At 48.4% G+C, this 19520-nt stretch overlaps 2 protein-coding genes across 4 annotated transcripts; one reads left to right on the top strand and one right to left on the bottom strand.

Moving 5' to 3' along the window:
- Nucleotides 1–2912: 2912 nt before the first annotated feature.
- On the top strand, nucleotides 2913–6012 carry LOC119462580 (uncharacterized). Of its 2 annotated transcripts, none has more exons than XM_049672739.1 (3): nucleotides 2913–3449; nucleotides 4157–4283; nucleotides 4916–6012. In XM_049672739.1, the coding sequence occupies exons 1-3, from the start codon at nucleotides 3120–3122 to the stop codon at nucleotides 4921–4923; spliced, it is 465 nt and encodes a 154-aa protein (XP_049528696.1). In that variant the 5' UTR covers nucleotides 2913–3119; the 3' UTR covers nucleotides 4924–6012. The 2 variants fall into 2 exon arrangements, with proteins under 2 accessions (XP_049528696.1, XP_049528695.1); XM_049672738.1 differs by having other exon boundaries at nucleotides 2917–3449; nucleotides 4157–4720.
- A 135-nt stretch (nucleotides 6013–6147) lies between these two features.
- LOC119461837 (uncharacterized) lies at nucleotides 6148–11212 on the bottom strand. 2 transcript variants are annotated; one of them, XM_049672741.1, is made up of 9 exons: nucleotides 10846–11209; nucleotides 9899–9995; nucleotides 9422–9546; nucleotides 9261–9344; nucleotides 8735–8806; nucleotides 8558–8650; nucleotides 8389–8460; nucleotides 7970–8304; nucleotides 6148–7825 (listed from the first exon to the last, which is right to left on the bottom strand). In XM_049672741.1, the coding sequence occupies exons 1-9, from the start codon at nucleotides 11078–11080 to the stop codon at nucleotides 7337–7339; spliced, it is 1602 nt and encodes a 533-aa protein (XP_049528698.1). In that variant the 5' UTR covers nucleotides 11081–11209; the 3' UTR covers nucleotides 6148–7336. The 2 variants fall into 2 exon arrangements, with proteins under 2 accessions (XP_049528698.1, XP_049528697.1); XM_049672740.1 differs by having other exon boundaries at nucleotides 6148–8304; nucleotides 10846–11212.
- Nucleotides 11213–19520: the final 8308 nt, after the last annotated feature.

Below are 19520 nucleotides of genomic sequence, written 5' to 3'. Positions count from 1 at the left end.
TTTTCTCGAAAGCAGCTTGACGCTGAGTTAGCAAATGCTGCTGCTTAGAGGCACACTGGACTCTGGAGAAAACTTGAAACCTTCTCGCATTTTCTTTGTGCGAAGAAGGGACATTTGTGACTGCATTAGTGCAAAAACGGAACGACCTGCTGGCCCATAGAAGAAGAGAGGAATTAAAGTTTACAGTTTCAATTGCCACCTGGATTACGGCGCTGGCAATAACCCAGATGGTACTATAGTATCGAAGCGTTGAACTGCGCAATTTTTAAGCAGGGAGTCCCTGGCAAATTTCGTGCAATCTGAAGCGTAAGTTTCTGTGAATGCAGGCACGAATGCGTATGTTGCAATATTTCCGAGAGGGGCTGTGTACCTTACCTTCAGTGTGAATTGCAAAACAAAGAAATGTAATTCTACTAGGGAACACATACGAGCGCGGCGACGATGTTACCGTGTTGGAACTTTAGACGCAACCTCACTGCAGCGACGACCACGGTAGAAATGCGCTTGGAGTGCCCATATAATTGCTATCACAATCAAAGGAAATACCTCTTGCTTAGTTACCTGTTATTTTGTCAAAGACAACCACTTTTGAAAGCATCACTGGTGAAAGCATTCTCATGTTCCAAAAATACTCATTTTACGGGTGGTCAGCCCGCCGGGGCAGACAACAGTAGAGGAAACGAGCCCGCGTACTCTGATAACCCGTTCTTCGCGAACACACTCGGTTCGACCAGGCTGGCGCACCTTCCGTTACCGTCACTACGTCACACTAACTGAAAATGGCGCACGTGCGTTCTTGCTTCTGCAAAAAGGGAACGCAATAAATATCCTATAGCGCATTCGATTATCCTTTCTTTAATAAAGCCGGTGGGCCGGCAATATCTGTGTGTTTCCCAAGACTATAGAAGGGCAAGAGGGGACGGAACGGCAGTGGTCCTCCACGCGCACCGTGCCGTGGCTACCGATCTTGAGATAACGGCAGACGACGAGCGAGTACAAAGTGCATCCACCGCAAGTACGAAGTGCGCTCGTGCCTGTGCCGGAGTTCGTGATCATGTGGGAGCCTCACGCAAGATATTGACCCTACCTTAAAACATCCTCATTCTCAATTGCAATATTTTAAATTTTGAATGGTTTTATATGCTTGCAGATGCAATAGTTGCCTTCGAATGCGAAATGAATTTCGGACATTTTGTAATAGAGTAAGAAATTTGCCGAGTTTCTTACTCCATTCCGAAACAACGCACCACCAGACGCTTTTAAAACCAAATATGCGCGTAAAGTAAAATTTACCTTTGAAAGAGGGGTCCTTCTCCCATTCCGTCTTATATGTACGGCTGTATTTCGCCCACTTTCCCATGCCTAGTTTTGACAACGGTTTTCTTACTGAACCACGCGTGAAGCCGCAGCAGATGGCGCCGAAACCAAAGCAGAAAGAGAGCTTAGCCTGGAAAGACGTGTAAACAGGGCAGCGATGACTTAACGCCATCCACTCAGCGCCGACATTGCCTAAAAACACACCCTTGCCTACATAACTTTTTAGCAGCAATGAGCTCTGGGTTTTCATAAACCGGCGTTCCCAAATTTTGTCAGTGCTGACGTGGTCCCCGGGACCCGGAAGTCCTTAATACAAAAATAGCCCAGATATAGCCATGTAGCCAAGTCGGAATTTTCGACGCCAAGCCGCGTAAAAAGTAGCCCAATTTGGCTATTTTGCCAAATTGGACCAATTTTGCTAGGGTACGGGATCGGAGTTCCAGGATGATATACTGAGGTGACCCCGCACCTCCACCAATTCTAAAGGTGTTTATTCGGCAGAGCTTGGAGCAGCGCAACGTCAACGGTCAGCGCAGTAACAGCTTTCAAGCACGAGAGCCGTTGCCGATCAAGAGCGCTCGACCCACTAGCGTTTTGATCCAGTAGCGTTGAACCCACTAGCGTCTCTTCTTCGCTACAGTACCTATTTTATTTTCTGATTCTAACAGTTACTTGGCCCGAATAAATAAAACTTTCTTAATTATAAATATAGAACAAGTATGGGAAGCTGTTCATGGAAAAAAAGTTATCGTACGCCTTAATTTTTTTCTTTTTTATTTCTTGGACGGCACCACGTTTTCCACACACCGCCTGTTGGTAGGGTTGCCAGATTGGGCTATTAATAGAGAGAGTTAGAATAGGGGCCCCAAAAGTTTGGGGCCCCAAAGAGCTTTGCGGGTGTTAGTGTTGGGGCACGCAAGAGTGATGAGTTTTAGAATAGGGCTGTGCGTTTGCGAATAGCGTCTCGCGCTTGCAGCGCCACTACGGTGTCAAAGAAAAACTATTATAAATATTAAAATAAACTGTACCATTTTATGATAGGAAGAGTAATTTTGACTTTCGTGATTTTGCGTTTAATTGCAATTAAGATGTTATTCTATTAGCAGCAAGCGATTTATTGCGCCTAATTTTGAGTAACCAACTTGACGTGCCTTCACCAGCCAAGCTAATCCACGTTAAGCCTACGAGCCATGAAGTCGACAATCGAATTCAGAATCAGCGGCGTCTAATGAATCAATCTTCATTACACACGTTAGTTGAGAGGAAGCGATAACCGCAGTCACTTCTCCTAGCTTACGAACTTCACGCGTTACCACGAATCAAGCCGAGTTTGGTACTCGGAGAGCCGCCGCTTCGATGGGTGCCGCCATGTTTGTTGACGCAAAACTTTTGGGGGTGCTTTTGGGGCTCCCGCTAAATCGGCGAAATAGTGTGCCCAACGCAAAACATAAACGCAGTTAGCGTCTCGCGCATGCGCAGTGGTGTCGACGCTATTTCTTTGGGGCCCCTATTCTAAAACTCTCTAATAGCAAAATTGGGCTACTTTATACGCGGCTTGGCGTCGAAAATTCCGACTTGGCTACATGGCTATAGGTGGTATTCACGTGACGTCACGGAAGAGCAGTCTGGCGGGCGCTGTAGCGGAAAGGGCACAAGCTGCGTTGGCCACTATGAAACCGCCATATTTTTGGGGAGCCGGTGTCAACAAAGCCTATCTCCGCTGTTGAAGCGCTGACGATGTGTGTGTTTTTTTTACTTTAGGAGGAGTCACTAAAGTGCCTATCTCTTGCAACTTTGCAAGCATGAATGCCAGCCCCTCATTAATGCACTTAAGCACGTACGCGCAGAATTTAGAGTCCGGTGCGAAGGTGCGCTACGTCGAGAAAGTGGAGCTTTGCGGTGGCGTCGATCCACTTATGCTTACTGGCAAAGAGGCGTCATTTGATCTCGCGCTCGTACCCAAGGTAGAACTTTCTGATATTAAGGACTACCTTGTGCACGCTACAAGCTTCATAACTCACGAACAGCTGAAAGCAAGAAAATCCCTGGAGTCGCACAACTATTTGACCAGCGGCTTTGTTCAAGAACCCCAGCTGAGAAGACACGGCGAGCACGTCATTGTGCGCACGAAGGTAAGACAATCTAAAACGCTACATCAGCTAGTTGGTCTTTGTATTACCGGGTCGAATTGTAACGCTAACGGGTAATACTTGCCAATGTGTGTGACAGTAGTGTGATTCGTGTTCGGAATGTTTCGCTGCGCAGCAAAACATCGTAGCACTTTCTCAAGTTACTGCCAGCGAGCGGCACTTTTTTCATCGTTTATGTACCGTTGCTCCTTCATAGTAGATGAAAATTTCAGAAGTAGGCTTTCGCGCAGCGCAGCGTCCAGCAACGCAGTGCCTTCCGGAGTTAAGGGAGCGAAAACGATACCAAAGAAAATCGTTTGTACGCAATAAGTCAGCTACCACCATGCTGCACCTTTAGAAACACTTGCTGTTTAGCGGCTACTTCCAACGGTTCACCTTGCTCCAGCCCCTCTCCCCCCCCCTTCCTTTTTTTTTTTTTGCAAATTCCCGTCACCTGCCCAAGCGTTTACTACGTTCTACAAATTATCGCTACCAGCGAGGCCGCGAGCTTTGCATACGTATGCGCAGTTGCGATTCGATTGTGCAAGCATAAAAACCACTCGCTGGTGTTTTGCTTGCATGGATACACCTACATTAGTTTCACTCACTGCTGATTTAGTAACTCGCCTTGCTTTTTGTGCAGTGGGGCAACCTGTGTTCTCAGCATGCATAGAACCAGCAGCTAAATAGATCACTTCCTCCGTTTGCAGGTAAACCACTCCCAGGCAATTTCCACTCAGCCACTCGAGCCATGGCTTCTTGTCAAGCAGGATGGAATGGTCAAAGCTGCACACTGCACGTGTATGGCGGGTCTCGGCGAAGCCTGCTCACACATTGGTGCACTGCTCTTCTATTTAGAAGCAGCTTCAAACTTTCGTGATGGTCAGGCTTGCACTGATAAGGAAAATGCATGGCTGCCTCCATACTCAAGTACTGTGCCTTGTGCGCCACTTGCACACATCGACTTTGCGTCAGCTACCACCAAGAAAAGGCGGCTAGATGGACATCGATCATCATCCAAAAAGAAACCAGCCACCACTATTGAGAGGCCTTCACAGTGCGAATGGAAGGGCTTTCTCGACAGAATTAAGAAGGCTGGCAAATATTCTGCAGTGTTGGCACTGAAAAAGGACTATTGCGAGGAGTTCATTCCTGTGCAAGTGAAGCACTCCACTGCTCTTCTCGGACACTTGGCAAGAGACAAGCCATTGTCAAGGGATGCGATGCTGGAGGAGTGCGAAATGTTTGCCCAGGCGTATGTTGTAGAGCCAAAGGTATTTATATTTCCATTGAAGGATAGCTTTATTGATATAAAGTAACTACATGTTGCATGACAGACAAGGCACTGCTAAAAGCTTGAAACTACCAGTGTTTACATTGCCCAACCTGCATGGTTGCTGCTAGCTAAGTGCAGTTTTGTGATCATGTACATTGAATTAGTGTGAAAAGTCATTGTATTGAAAATGCAGGTCTGTAAAGATGTGGAAGCGGCAACGAGAGGTCAGTCGGCCTCACCAACGTGGTTCGCCTTCAGAGCAGGCCGGGTCACAGCATCGACAGCCCACGCAGCTTGTCGAACGACCTTGACTCAGCCATCTGTGAGCCTGGTTAAGAAGATCTGCTACCCGGAGGAGAGCAAGTTTTCTTCTGCTGCAACTAATTGGGGTCTGCGCAAGGAGGACACTGCCAGGAACCAATACGTTGCTGAAGCATCCAGCCAGCACAAAGAGTTTGTTTGCAACAAGTCTGGATTGCATATTAGTTCACATGAGCCCCACATGGCAGCAAGCCCAGATGGCCTGATTTCTTGTGCCTGCTGCCAAGATGGCGTTTTAGAAATTAAGTGCCCATATTCAGCTGCTTGTGTAAAGGACGTTGTGACCCAGAAAAGTGGCTGCTTAGAAGTTGCTGCTAGTGATAATACACTAAAGCTGAAACGACAACATGCTTACTACACGCAAATACAAATGCAGCTTTTTGTTTGCCAGCGCAGCTATTGCGACTTTTTTGTGTGGACACCAGCAGATAGCCATCTTGAAAGAATCTTCCTGGATGCCGAATTTTGTCAAGGGGTCGTGAACAGGAGTAGGGATTTTTTCAAGATAGTCCTGTTGCCAGAGTTGTTATTTAAGACCTGGACAACATCTTCAGAGAACAAAAATGGGCCTGAAGACTCTTCTGATGACGGAGCACTGCATTTCTGTTATTGCGGTGGTCCAGAGTCTGGAGACATGGTAGAATGCAGTGGCCCAGACTGTGAGGGTAAATGGTTTCACTTTCAGTGTGCCAACTTGAAGCGCCCTCCGAAAGCGAAGGCTTGGTTCTGCAAGGGTTGCAAACCCCGAAAGTGATAAATATGCATATTTGTAGTCCTGTTATAGGTAATGTAAGTGCACACATGAAAGGACCTAGTGAACTTGTTCTGTGAAATTAGCCTTACAAAATATTGCTGCATACAAGGGGAAACTGAACAGAGTCATCAAACTGTTCACCTTATCACTGAATTTTACATAGCGAAGTACATTATGAAGGAGCAGTCTAATAAATGTGGAATCTTTGGATGACAGCAGGTATTTTTCATTCGCAGCAGTTTTGTTTCTATTGCAGTGTTTTCTCTAGCATGAGTGCTGCACACGTTGGGTCGCTGGGGTTCTTTGACATAATGGGCTCGGCATGTAATGCACATGGCAAAACATGGTGGATTAGGGTAGGAGCGGATTTCAAGGAACGAAAAGTGAACTTGTGCAAGACAAATTTAGGTGGAAAGATTAACTTTATTTCCAGTGCGACGAGGTTTATTGTTGCCGATAACGTTGCAATAACGTTACGTAAAGGTAGGCACTGCAAGGGCTTTTCGTAGCACGGGGCTCGCGATCACGGCACGATACTTCATCTTCCTCTTCAGTTGGCACATACACAGGGGCGGCCTCTGCTTCATTACACCAGCAGTTGTTTCCGTTGCAGTACATGGCAGATCCTTAGGTGTGGCAGGGCCCCTTCATTTAAAGGGGTTGAGACATCAAATTTGTGGCTTGCGCGTTGTTTGTTTCAAACGTTTCTTATTGCTCCATAAAGCATAATACACGCTGGAAGGATCATATATTCTCGGTAAATAATTTAATATAGCATTATTTATGTGCACCAATTTCGGTTTCTCGGCGCCGAGTTGGACAGTGACGTCACTGGCTAGGAAGCTTGGTCACGTGGGCCCACAAGGCTGTGACGCACGCACTGCTGCATCGTCTGCTCTCGCACACACGTTTTGTACCAGTGCAAGCAAACAAACCCACGCCGACAGTTGCCATCGCTAGCTGCGGCAGCTCCGATTCCGACTGCGTCTTCGTCCGATGCAGCTTATACTGCACTCTAGACTCGAGGCTTGCCCCGTGCTGTGGGTCACCGCTCATCGTACGTCGCTCTAATGTGGTATGACGTCACTAAAACACGTTACGCTTCCAACACAGTGACGTCGGTGTTAATCGCGCTAGCGATGGGTCTCGATCGCGAGAACGAGCATTTAGGCACTCTTTGGAAGCAAATTAAAATATATTTAACACGTTTGCTGTGTCGAACACTTCATGTTGAGTGTCCTTTCATACAGAGGAAGCCTGCAGCAGGCCTTTTATACCCTCAAAATTTGGTGTCTCAACCCCTTTAAGTAAAATTTAGATTTGGCGCATCCAGATCAGTCAACAGGCACAACCGATTTGCTCAGATTTATCAGCGCAGCACACACCGCAACAATTTTGTCAAGTTGTGTTAGAGTGTCCTCGCTTCGCACTGCTAGCAGATCAATAGGGATGGTGCTTGAAAGAATTTTGTACTTTCGCCTCAGCAAACCTATCACACGTTCCACGTGGATGCGCACATTCGCAATTTTCCTAGTTTTTTCAACCTCCCAGGCTGATAGCTGAGGTTTGCCCCCTTGTGAATGCAGGAACCTCAAGGCGTGCACGATGAATGCCTACGGCATCACCAATCGTGAATCCTCTGTCGGCGAGCACCGTGTCACCTGGGAGAAGGTGGTTCAACATTCCACTCGACTCTGTTATAAGCTTGTCGCTTGTCCTGCCTCCCCACCCTTTGGAAATGAAAGTGATTGCTCCCTGAGGTGCTATTCCTATCAGATATTTTGCCGTGTTGTGGTGCTTATACCGCGACCACGTCTGTGACCTAGGGAGCATTGACGAAGGGCGCTCAATGAATATCTCGAAGCAGTCTATAATGACTACCACACTCGTGCCAAATGCTTTTCTGAAGGCCATTGGCATGGTCTGCTGCAATTGTTCATGACTGGGCCAGTCCACCAGCTGTTTTAGTCGTACATGCATGGCCGCAATCCACCGGTTGACTACTCGTGTTGCTGTGGCTTGGCTGACCTGAAAGATAAAGCCAGTCACTATTATAAAGCAAACAGGGCCATCTTGCCACCAAATGTTAGCCCACGAGAGTATTATAACATATACGTGATGCCAACTGTAAATAAGTGCTCGCAACAATACAAATTCCACCAGTCCACTTACCTCAAATCTATACGCCAGGTCCTGCAAGGGCACTCCTAGTCGCAGCCTCACAAGTGTGAGCACAAGCTCTTCGAACTTAGTAAGCACATTGTTTGCGCTGTGCGACACACCACTCTCGAGAAGCGCGAACAGCGCTATCAAAACTGTGTAGCTTGGTAGGCCAGTGTAAAATTTTACACGGTTGTAGTCTTGCTCCAATGAAGCTTTAGACAACTGAAGTCTACGCAAAGAGCCCTTCACTTCGTTTACCTCTGCACGTAGGGCCTGGTTGTCGCCTTCGAAGCTGTTTAATGCACTGCTTGTGATATCTGTTTGGGTTTCAGCGTCCTTTAGCACTGAAAGAAACATACAGACAATACATTACTACGCGTGTCATATTCAGGTGCAGGCTGCTATGAGATATGTGCCACTGTACTTACATGACGTGGTGTTCACTGAAGCTTCAGCCGTCGAAGTGGTGGCTTGAACACCAGCCTCAGAGAACTTCACATCTGATAAATAAATAAATAATGCAAGAATGTAACACTTGGACTCAGCATGTTGCTGAAAACCTCTGGTTTGCTGCAATTGCATGAATGCAGTACTCACAGGATGCGCCATCCACTGCAGCTCCAGCAGTAGAACCAGTTTCAGCTGAGACTGGGGCCCTGCCTACCTCAGGTGATGGCATGGATGGTGGGTCTGCGGTGAGCCATTAACAGTCATTTAAATTGTGTTCTTAAGGTGCTCAGGCCCTTTGCAACTGTGCAAACAAAGATCACTCACGAAATATGTCAGCTGCAGTATCAGCATCTTGTGGTACAGTTGCAGCTGGTACTTGTTGCAGCATTGTTGGGCCTGCATTAAAGTGTTATCATTGGCATTTCACAACCATCAACCTTGTTTCTGCAACAACTCGGGCGCATCAAAACTGCACATATCCTGTATACACACAATAAGGCGCCTACAGCTCCAGAAAGAGAAGCACCCAATAGGTCATGCTGGGCGACCGTCGGATATGCGACACTGCTTACTGCAAGAAATGGGGTAGATGATGGGCCACCTGCAGTGAGGTTGTTCTTGACAGAAAGACTAATCATGCAACAATTAACTGCATGCAAACTCAAAGAAATGCAAGAAATGGGGTAGATGATGGGCCACCTGCAGTGAGGTTGTTCTTGACAGAAAGACTAATCATGCAACAATTAACTGCATGCAAACTCAAAGAGCATAGGGAACAATAATAATTCCATTACAAGCACGCTGTAATGTTATGTCCAGTCTAAATGAACAGCTTACACAGGGCACTGACCTGAATCATTTATTGTGCAATGAGACATATGTGACTCATTGCCTTGGTCATTTTGTACTGCAATGGGACTTGCAAGTGGTGTGCCTGCATAAAAACAAAGATGTTAAGACGCTGAATGTCATTAAAGGAAATATTCCCCTTGTATGAATCAGCCATTTTACTTGTGACAGTACTGTTCACAGCACTCTGCTGTGCATTCAACATTGTAGTCAAGGGTCGCAGCACTCTGCTATCGGCCTTTTGGACCACCTTTGGAGTCGCAGCCCTCTTGCAACGTCGCTGGTGCCTGAAATAAAATGTACCTCTCTGTAAAAATGTCTACGTTGTACTCATTACCACTACTTGCATTGATGATTCTACCTCTACAACTGCTTGCTATTTGTCACAGTGCTGGCACCAGTTCTCACAAATTTGTATTCTCTTGGAAACTGAAACCCGCCTACTCTCTGCAGACACAACTATTCTCAAAATAATGCTAACTTGGAAGTAACTGATTGGAATGCATTACTTGATGACTATGTAACTTATACTACGTAGCTGCTGTATCAACACAGTGTCCGCCAGCACCTCTTAGGTTTCAGCTATTTTTAAAGTCTGGGTTTGCTGTGCGCTACCAGAAAGAGCACATACATACATACCTTTCTTCAGATCGAGTTGTTGACTTTGTGTCATACCCTAGGTGCAAGCTTGGCGCCCAGTCCGGGTTCGTCAGATCCATTAAGTAGGATGGCCTGCCTGCAAGTATGAACGAGACTGCGTTTGCACAACAAAACAAGTTCCTTGAAAACTGACGCATTTCTAACAAGAATAGCCACTGGTTGCAGTAGCAAGAAGTCTAGCCATTACTTGAGGCCACAACTGCACGACAACCAGCTTTTACACAAAAAATCACGCAGTGTGCTAAGGGCTCTCGGGCAAAATAACTTCAAACAGCAGAATCAGCAGTACGACAGGCTTCGCTCGTTTCCGGAACAATTACGCCAGCATCATAAACACGAACAGGCATGATGTCATAGCATTAGTTAATTTCTGGGGTTTTACATGCCAAGACCACTTCGAGTTCTTGCTTTAGCGCAACTCAGTTTGAGTATGAAGGAAAAAAGGGAACAGGTGACAGAATACGATGCACCAACTTGCCCAATCTACAGTACTTCTGAACCACTTCGAGGCACGTCGCAGCGGGGGACTCCGGAATGATTCTGACCACCTGGGGTTCTTTAACGTGCACCCAATACACGGTACACGGGCGTTTTTGCGGTTCACCCCATCCCATCAAAATGCGGCTGGCGTGGCCGGGATTTCGTACCGCGAAATCGCGCTTAGCTGCGCAACGCTCTAGCCGCTAAGCCACCACGGCGGGTGTCTTGGCATTTAGTGCAACTCAGTTTGAGTGAAAGGGAACAGGAGAAGGCGGCAGAGTAGCAACCACCGTGTTGTCTTTTACTACAGTTCACTACCTAAAGCAAGCCTTCAAACGTTATGCTAACCACATACGCTACAGCATTACTAGCATCGACCACGTGCAAGCCCTACCCTTCAAATTCGCGCTGCGTAATTTGTAGCAGAACGACAAATATGCACTCACCAGAAACGAAGTGCTCGCTGCAGACTTTGTAGTGGGTAGCGTCTGTATTAATGTCACCCCGGTAGAGGCGACGAAACCATTCCGCTCGACGCTTCGTTGAGATCTCTAAGGTCTGGCTGCATTGCCAACGAACAACATTCGGCACAGAAAAAAAACTAAGCTTCTTCGTGTTCTCACCAGAGACAGTTTTCCGCCGCGACTCGTTGTTGCATCCGAACACAGCGCAATTAACCATGATTAAAATGATTGCCGAGGTCCTTGAGATTGCAATGCCTGCTGCTGCACTTCAAAGCACCACGAAACGAAAGCATTCCCCCAAGGATATGGCGGCCGGAAGCGGAAAGCTCGCCGCGCCGGCCTGAGCCCTTCCGGTCATGCTGCACGGGATCACAGTGTTGCTTACGTGTGAATACCACCTATATTTGGGCTATTTTTGTATTAAGGACTTCCGGGTCCCGGGGACCACGTCAGCACTGACAAAATTTGGGAACGCCGGTTTATGAAAACCCAGAGCTCATTGCTGCTAAAAAGTTATGTAGGCAAGGGTGTGTTTTTAGGCAATGTCGGCGCTGAGTGGATGGCGTTAAGTCATCGCTGCCCTGTTCACACGTCTTTCCAGGCTAAGCTCTCTTTCTGTTTTGGTTTCGGCGCCATCTGCTGCGGCTTCACGCGTGGTTCAGTAAGAAAACCGTTGTCAAAACTAGGCATGGGCAAGTGGGCGAAATACAGCCGTACATATAAGAAGGAATGGGAGAAGGACCCCTCTTTCAAAGGTAAATTTTACTTTACGCGCATATTTGGTTTTAAAAGCGTCTGGTGGTGCGTTGTTTCGGAATGGAGTAAGAAACTCGGCAAATTTATTACTCTATTACAAAATGTCCGAAATTCCTTTCGGATTCGAAGGCAACTATTGCATCTGCAAAGCATATAAAACCATTCAAAATTCAAAATATTGCAATTGAGAATGAGGATGTTTTAAGGTAGGGTCAATGTCTTGCGTGAGGCTCGCACATGATCACGAACTCCGGCACAGGCACGAGCGCACTTCGTACTTGCGGTGGATGCACTTTGTACTCGCTCGTCGTCTGCCTTTATCTCAAGATCGGTAGCCACGGCACGGTTCGCGTGGAGGACCACTGCCGTTCCGTCCCCTCTTGCCCTTCTATAGTCTTGGGAAACACACAGATATTGCCGGCCCACCGGCTTTATTAAAGAAAGGATAATCGAATGCGCTATAGGATATTTATTGCGTTCCCTTTTTGCAGAAGCAAGAACGCATGTGCGCCATTTTCAGTTAGTGTGACGTAGTGACGGTAACGGAAGGTGCGCCAGCCTGGTCGAACCGAGTGTGTTCGCGAAGAACGGGTTATCAGAGCACGCGGGCTCGTTTCCTTTACTGTTGTCTGCCCCGGCGGGCTGACCACCCGTAAAATGAGTATTTTTGGAACGTGAGAATGCTTTCACCAGTGATGCTTTCAAAAGTGGTTGTCTCTGACAAAATAACAGGTAACTAAGTAAGAGGTATTTCCTTTGATTGTGATAGCAATTATATGGGCACTCCAAGCGCATTTCTACCGTGGTCGTCGCTGCAGTGAGGTTGCGTCTAAAGTTCCAACACGGTAACATCGTCGCCGCGCTCGTATGTGTTCCCTAGTAGAATTACATTTCTTTGTTTTTGCAATTCACACTGAAGGTAAGGTACACAGCCCCTCTCGGAAATATTGCAACATACGCATTCGTGCCTGCATTCACAGAAACTTACGCTTCAGATTGCACGAAATTTGCCAGGGACTCCCTGCTTAAAAATTGCGCAGTTCAACGCTTCGATACTATAGTACCATCTGGGTTATTGCCAGCGCCGTAATCCAGGTGGCAATTGAAACTGTAAACTTTAATTCTCCTCTTCTTCTATGGGCCAGCAGGTCGTTCCGTTTTTGCACTAATGCAGTCACAAATGTCCCTTCTTCGCACGAAGAAAATGCGAGAAGGTTTCAAGTTTTCTCCAGAGTCCAGTGTGCCTCTAAGCGGCAGCATTTGCTAACTCAGCGTCAAGCTGCTTTCGAGAAAAAGAAATACAAAATTGAGAAAGAGAGAGAGCGGGATAGAAATAACATGCTTATTTTATTAATCAAGCTTAGGAAAGGCATCACTATTCTAAAATGCATTGAGCTCGGGCCGCCTCTTGGGCATTCGATCGCGACCAGCGGAAGCTGATCCTAGAGGCTGGAGCTGGCAGTATTTTGCCCGACACTTATAGAAAAATGCCTCGAGTAAAGCGAGGCGTGAACTAAAGTTAGCTCAGAACGTGACTCAGTAAATACTGATAGCGTCATGAATCAATCGGAAACGAAATCCTTCGGCTCGTTGTAACAATAAGTAGTGTCCAAATCCACGTCCGAGTGGCAGCTCTCACTATAATTCTTTACGCAGATCTTGAGGCCACTGTTGTGCTGGTTGCATGAGGCGGAAGTAATTTCGGAGCCGGAAATACGCGGTGAACCATCTGCACTATCTATAAGACACCTGCAGAACATCATCAAACTTTTGGCTATGTTTTTGGCTACTTTTGGGTCACAAAAAATTTGGGTCTGGCTATCTTTGGGCTACATTTTGGGATCATTTGGCTATTTTTTTGGGGGCCATCTGGCAACCCTATCCTTCATTACAGCAGTAAGGAGGAGCTTAAGTTAAGCATAGGTCGCCGCACTCACTGAGTGCACTCACTCATGCTCACTCGCACTGATTTCAAAGGCGTGAGTGCGACTGCGAGTGAGTGCGATTGAGTGCCAGTGAGTGTGAGTGGAGGTGAGTGCGAGGGAGTGTCAGTGAGTGTGGTCGTCGCTGCAGTGAGGTGAGTGCAAGTGCATATATAATTGCCCTCACACAGAGGTGAGTGCAAGTGCGAGTGAGTGCCTGTGAGTGTTAGTCATAGGTCGGCAGTGTGGGAGAATACTCACTCACACTCACCATAATTTTTTCCAGGCCCCGCACTCACTCACTTCCACTCACTCGCACTCACTTCCACTCACACTCACTGGCGCTCACTCGCACTCACCTCCACTCTCACTCACAGACACTCACTCGCACTCACAATCACTGGCACTCACTCACATTCGCACTCACCGCCACTCACACTCACTGGCACTCACCCCTTTGAAATGAGTGCGAGTGTGGGTGAGTGCATTCATGAGTCACTGTGCCGATCTATACCGCTCACAATTCGTGTATATGCATAACGAAGCTTCCAATGTAGCACCTGTTTCATCGGGAGTGCGCCAAGGCAGTGGTTTGGACCCAGTTATATTTTTAATATACATTCCCGATTACATGGTAACATCCGTCTATTCGCTGACTATTGTATTTCGTACCGGGAAATTAATCACAGTGATAATCATCACATACAAAATTCTGCGTTTCCTTGGTGTCAGGAGTGGCAGATGACTCTAAATGCCCAAAATTCGGTAACGCTAACATTAAGAAACAGACATCCGAGTTTACTTACATTATTAATGACACTCCTCTCACTTGTGTATTTCAGCGTATTGTCAGGGGTTGACGCATATGATGGCACGACCGATGACTAAAAACAACTTGATTTATTAACGATGCATTCAGATTACATGATCCGCATCTCGGCGGCCGCGTCTTCTCGCCTCGAACGCTCGTCGTCACGTGATCTCTTCCTTCGCGCCTCGCTCGGCAGTCGCCCGAGGTATTTCTCCCGCTTGCCGATAGGTGCCGCTAGTCTCTCAACTAACATAAGGTCCCTGTATGCTAACATCAAGAGGGGCTTTAAGCTAACACGGCCGCGGGTCGCAACACTACATTTGCTAGTAGGTACAGCGTTTGACCGCTGGCGCCACGCTGCGCCGCTCGCACGTACCGCGTTTCTAGGTGGTTCCGTTCACCGAGGGCGCTCGAACGCAATGATATGGTTTGCACGAATGCAACCGTTGGAAGCGTGGCTGTATGGCTGAGTATAATACAGAGAACTTTAAAGATAGACCTACCCCTCAATCCACATGGCATTCGTTTTCTACCTCCTGAACGCGATTTTGAACAGATGGACGTTATCTTTTTACTCGGGCTGCACGCAGTCTGGCGTTCTCTGGTTGTTTATTGGGCGAACCTGTGCCCACAAAAGCAAGCTACACTCAAAGCACAACGATAGCGGCGAACACAGTCGGCGATCGTCGAAAATCTGATCAGCGGCGAAACGCGTCGGCTTTTATACCTGAGTCATCGAAGGTTCTAGATTAATCCCTGATGCCCGCGTGTCTTCCAGAAAGTTCTCGACAATTCGCGTCGGTCACACAATCAGATAACATAAGCGTCTGTGAAAACAGGCAACGGAAAGAAGCATCGATAACGTTCTAGAAACCTCCGACACAGGCGCGTCCTGCGCCGAGCGATAACGTTTAACATTTGTTAGCCGGTGGAAAGCGGCCACCGGTGAAAGATAAACATGTATACGTATGGAAGGATGGCATCCCACGTCTTGTGTTCGACGTCGACGTACAGCGGTGAGCACTGTTAGGGTGAACACGCGAGCGCGTGGCCGACGGCACTGTCAGCGCCCCGTTACGGTCATCACTGGAAACATCGCGCATGCGCATCACGCCTTCCGCGAAATAATTGTTCCACCGCGCGCATGACGTCATGAATGCACTTGTTCGTCGTCTGCTAGCCGCATTTTTGTTTTCTAAGCCCATGCATCCTGCATTTTAAGATTTCTTTAAACATCTGTGCTTGAACAGAACAAGACAAAAAAACTTGTATATCTATGGGGGCGTGTCTATTCGTTCCCTTCAAAGTTGTTGTGCATGCAACGCCGTATATAAAACAACCAAACATCTTTCGCAGCCGTTCATTCTGTCGCCAGATCGTATTATGGCTAGGGTTCCCGATGATGAACGGCGCTCAATTGTCGATCTTTCCCTGAAAGGTTATTCCCAGCGGTATAATGGTGCTTTAGTTAATAGGCCCCTGAAGACTGTGAACAGGATAATTCAAGCCTACAAGTATGAAGGTCGCATTCAGGATGCACCCCGCGCGCCCCGCCCTAAAGCTACCACAGACGATGAAGACGCCCTCATGGTTGCAGCTGCTGTTCGTAACCCTTTCTTGCCAGCCCCAGCAATACGCGAGGACTTGGATTTGGACGTTTCGGACACCACTGTTCGACGTCGCCTGCGTACTGCGAGCCTTCGCAGTCGCGTCGCAGCGCAGAAGCCACTACTAACGGCGGTAAACAAGGACGCACGACGGCAGTTCGCTGAGCTGCACGAAGCATGGACATCAGAAGAGTGGGGTCGCGTCATCTTTTCGGATGAGTCGACGTTTTCGACGCGACAAGACCAAAGATTGCGTGTTTGGAGACTACCAGGCACACGGTGAGGCAAACTTCCTGCTTTGAAAAGCAATTGTTTTAGTTAACGTCACAATGCCACGCAGGAGCGACCCGGACAACGTGCAAGGTGTTTCTGCCAGTGGGAGATCGAGTGTGAACGTGTGGGGTGCTGTTTCAAGATATGGTTTAGGGCCCCTGCAACGTATACGTGGACACTTATCGTCGGAACAATACTCCAACATTTTGAACAATGTGCTGTTGCCATATGCGAGCAGTTTATTCCCAGACGGTGATTACCTGTTCCAACAGGACCGGTCACCGATACACACGGCGCGGGCTGTCAAGGAGTTCCAGGCGGAGCAGCACATGCAGCTACTGGAATGGCCTCCGAAAGGAGCGGACCTGAATGTGATAGAAAACGTGTGGGGCCGTCTGAAAGCTTCTTTGGCAAGGAAGCCCCTTTATTCCGCGACTTCGGACCAGTTGTGGGCGCAAGTCAGCAACGAGTGGGAAAGGCTGAAAGCCGATCGGGAATATGTTCGATCACTTTACGACTCGTTACCGTCCAGAATAGCTGCAGTCGTTGCTGTAAGTGGTCACATGACTCGCTATTAGATTTGCTCATGTTTTTATATTTGTTCTCATGGTCTTGTTTAACTTGAATTGCAAAAGTGCAATTTTCTTGAATAAAAAGTTTAATAATTATCCCTCTTACACTCACTTTTTCCCTTCACGCGCCAATCTTCAATCCAGATGGACCTTGAAATGCAGAAGGTATCAGCTCAGCGAACAAAAAATGCGGCTAGCAGACGACGAACAAGCGTATCGATGACGTGATGCGCGCGGTGGAAAGAGTGTTTCGCAAAGCACATGCTGCGCATGTGCAATGTTTCCAACGATGGCTGTTACGCGGCGCTGATAGTGCCGTCGGCCACGCGCTCGCGTGTTCACCCTAACAGTGCTCACCGCTGTACATTGCCAGCATGTCGGCGATGGTCTTATTTAGGCGCTCGGTGAGGCCATTCGTCTGCGGGTGGTAGGCGGTGGTCCGGCGATGGCTTGTCTGGCTGTAGCGCAGGATGGCTTGAGTTAGTTCAGCCGTGAAGGCCGTACCTCTGTCGGTGATGAGGACTTCTGGGGCACCGTGACGCAGGAGGATGTTCTCAACGAAGAATCGGGCTACCTCGGCGGCACTGCCTTTGGGCAAGGCTTTTGTTTCGGCGTAGCGGGTGAGGTAGTCCGTAGCTACGACGATCCATTTATTCCCGGACGTCGACGTCGGAAAAGGCCCCAGTAAGTCCATCCCGATCTGCCGGAACGGTCGGCGAGGTGGCTCGATCGGCTGTAGAAGTCCGGCTGGCCTTGTCGGCGGTGTTTTGCGTCGCTGACAGTCTCGGCATGTCCTTACGTAATGGGCGACGTCGGCAGAGAGGCGAGGCCAGTAGTATATTTTTCTTGTATCCTCGCGAGCGTGTGGGAAAAACCGAGGTGTCCAGCCGTTGGGTCGTCATGGAGAGCTTGCAGAACCTCTGGACGCAATGCTGAGGGTACCACGAGGAGGTAGTTGGCTCGGAGAGGCGAGAAGTTCTTCTTTAGGAGAATGTCGTTTTGCAAGAAAAACGACGCCAATCCTCGCCTGAACACCTTCGGCACAATGACGGTCTTGCCTTCCAGGTAGTCTACAAGGCTCCTTAGTTCCGGGTCGGCTCGCTGTTGTTCGGCGAATTCGTCGGCACTGATGGGTCCCAAGAAAGTGTCGTCATCCGGGTCGTCCTGTGGCGGCGGTTCGACGGGGGCGCGAGACAAGCAGTCGGCGTCAGAGTGCTTTCGCCCGGACTTGTAAACGACGGTGATGTCGAATGCTTGAAGTCTCAGACTCCATCGTGCGAGGCGACCTGAAGGATCCTTCAAGTTAGCTAGCCAACACAAGGCGTGGTGGTCACTCACAACTTTAAAGGGCCTGCCATAGAGGTAGGGGCGAAACTTTGATGTAGCCCAGATGATGGCGAGGCACTCCTTTTCTGTTGTGGAATAATTTGATTCCGCCTTCGATAGCGACCGGCTAGCGTAACTTACAACCCTTTCTAGTCCGTCAGTCCTCTGCACAAGAACGGCGCCGAGTCCTACGCTGCTTGCGTCGGTGTGGACTTCGGTATCGGCGTTTTCGTCGAAATGCGCAAGTATTGGCGGCGATTGCAGGCGTCGCTTCAGTTCTTCAAATGCTTCGACTTGCGGCGTCTCCCACTTGAACTCGACGTCGGCCTTCGTGAGATACGTTAGTGGCTCAGCGATCCGTGAAAAATTCTTGACGAAGCGCCTGTAATAGGCGCACAGTCCAAGAAATCTACGCACTGCCTTCTTGTCAGCGGGCGGAGGAAAGTTGGAGATGGCCGCAGTTTTCTGAGGGTCGGGGCGCACTCCGGACTTGTTGATTACGTGGCCCAAAAACAAGAGCTCTTCATATGCGAAGCGGCACTTTTCTGGCTTTAACGTGAGTCCGGAGGTTTTGATTGCTTGAAGAACTGTTTCAAGGCGCCGCAGGTGTTCTTCGAAGCTTGAGGCAAACACAACGACGTCGTCCAAATAGACAAGGCAAGTCTGCCATTTCAAGCCTGCCAGTACTGTATCCATGACGCGTTGGAAAGTCGCAGGTGCCGAGCAAAGACCAAACGGCATGACCTTGAACTGGAACAGTCCGTCTGGTGTTATAAAGGCAGTCTTCTCCCGGTCCCTCTCGTCGACTTCGATTTGCCAGTAGCCGGTTTTGAGGTCCATCGACGAAAAATACTTTGCGTTGTAGAGTCGATCCAAGGCGTCGTCAATCCGTGGGAGGGGGTATACGTCCTTCTTCGTGATCTTGTTGAGGCGACGATAATCGACGCAGAAACGTAGGGTTCCATCCTTCTTCTTCACTAACACCACGGGGGACGCCCACGGACTCTTGGACGGCTGGATGATGTCGTCGCGTAGCATTTCGTCGACTTGGTGCCTTATGGCTTCACGTTCGCGCGCCGAAACTCGGTACGGGCTCTGACGGAGTGGGCGGACATTTTCGTCGGTGATGATGCGGTGCTTGGCGACAGGGGTTTGTCGAACTTTTGACGACGACGAGAAGCAGTCCTTGTATTGCAGGAGCAGAGCTTTTAGTTGTTCTTTCTTATGCCTGGGAAGGTTCTGATTGACGTCGAAAGTTGGCTCAGCTATTATAGTCGTCGTTGCAGGTGCACTGGAATCCGTGAAGGCGAAAGCACTGCTGGCTTGTACTATTTCGTCGATGTAGGCAACCGTGGTGCCTTTGTTAATGTGCTTGTATTCAGGGCTGAAG

This window comes from Dermacentor silvarum, chromosome 8 (assembly GCF_013339745.2).
Source record: "Dermacentor silvarum isolate Dsil-2018 chromosome 8, BIME_Dsil_1.4, whole genome shotgun sequence".
Lineage (NCBI taxonomy): Eukaryota > Metazoa > Arthropoda > Arachnida > Ixodida > Ixodidae > Dermacentor > Dermacentor silvarum.
The sequence above is the reverse complement of the archived record's forward strand: the minus strand, read 5'-3'. Positions and strand labels throughout refer to the sequence as shown.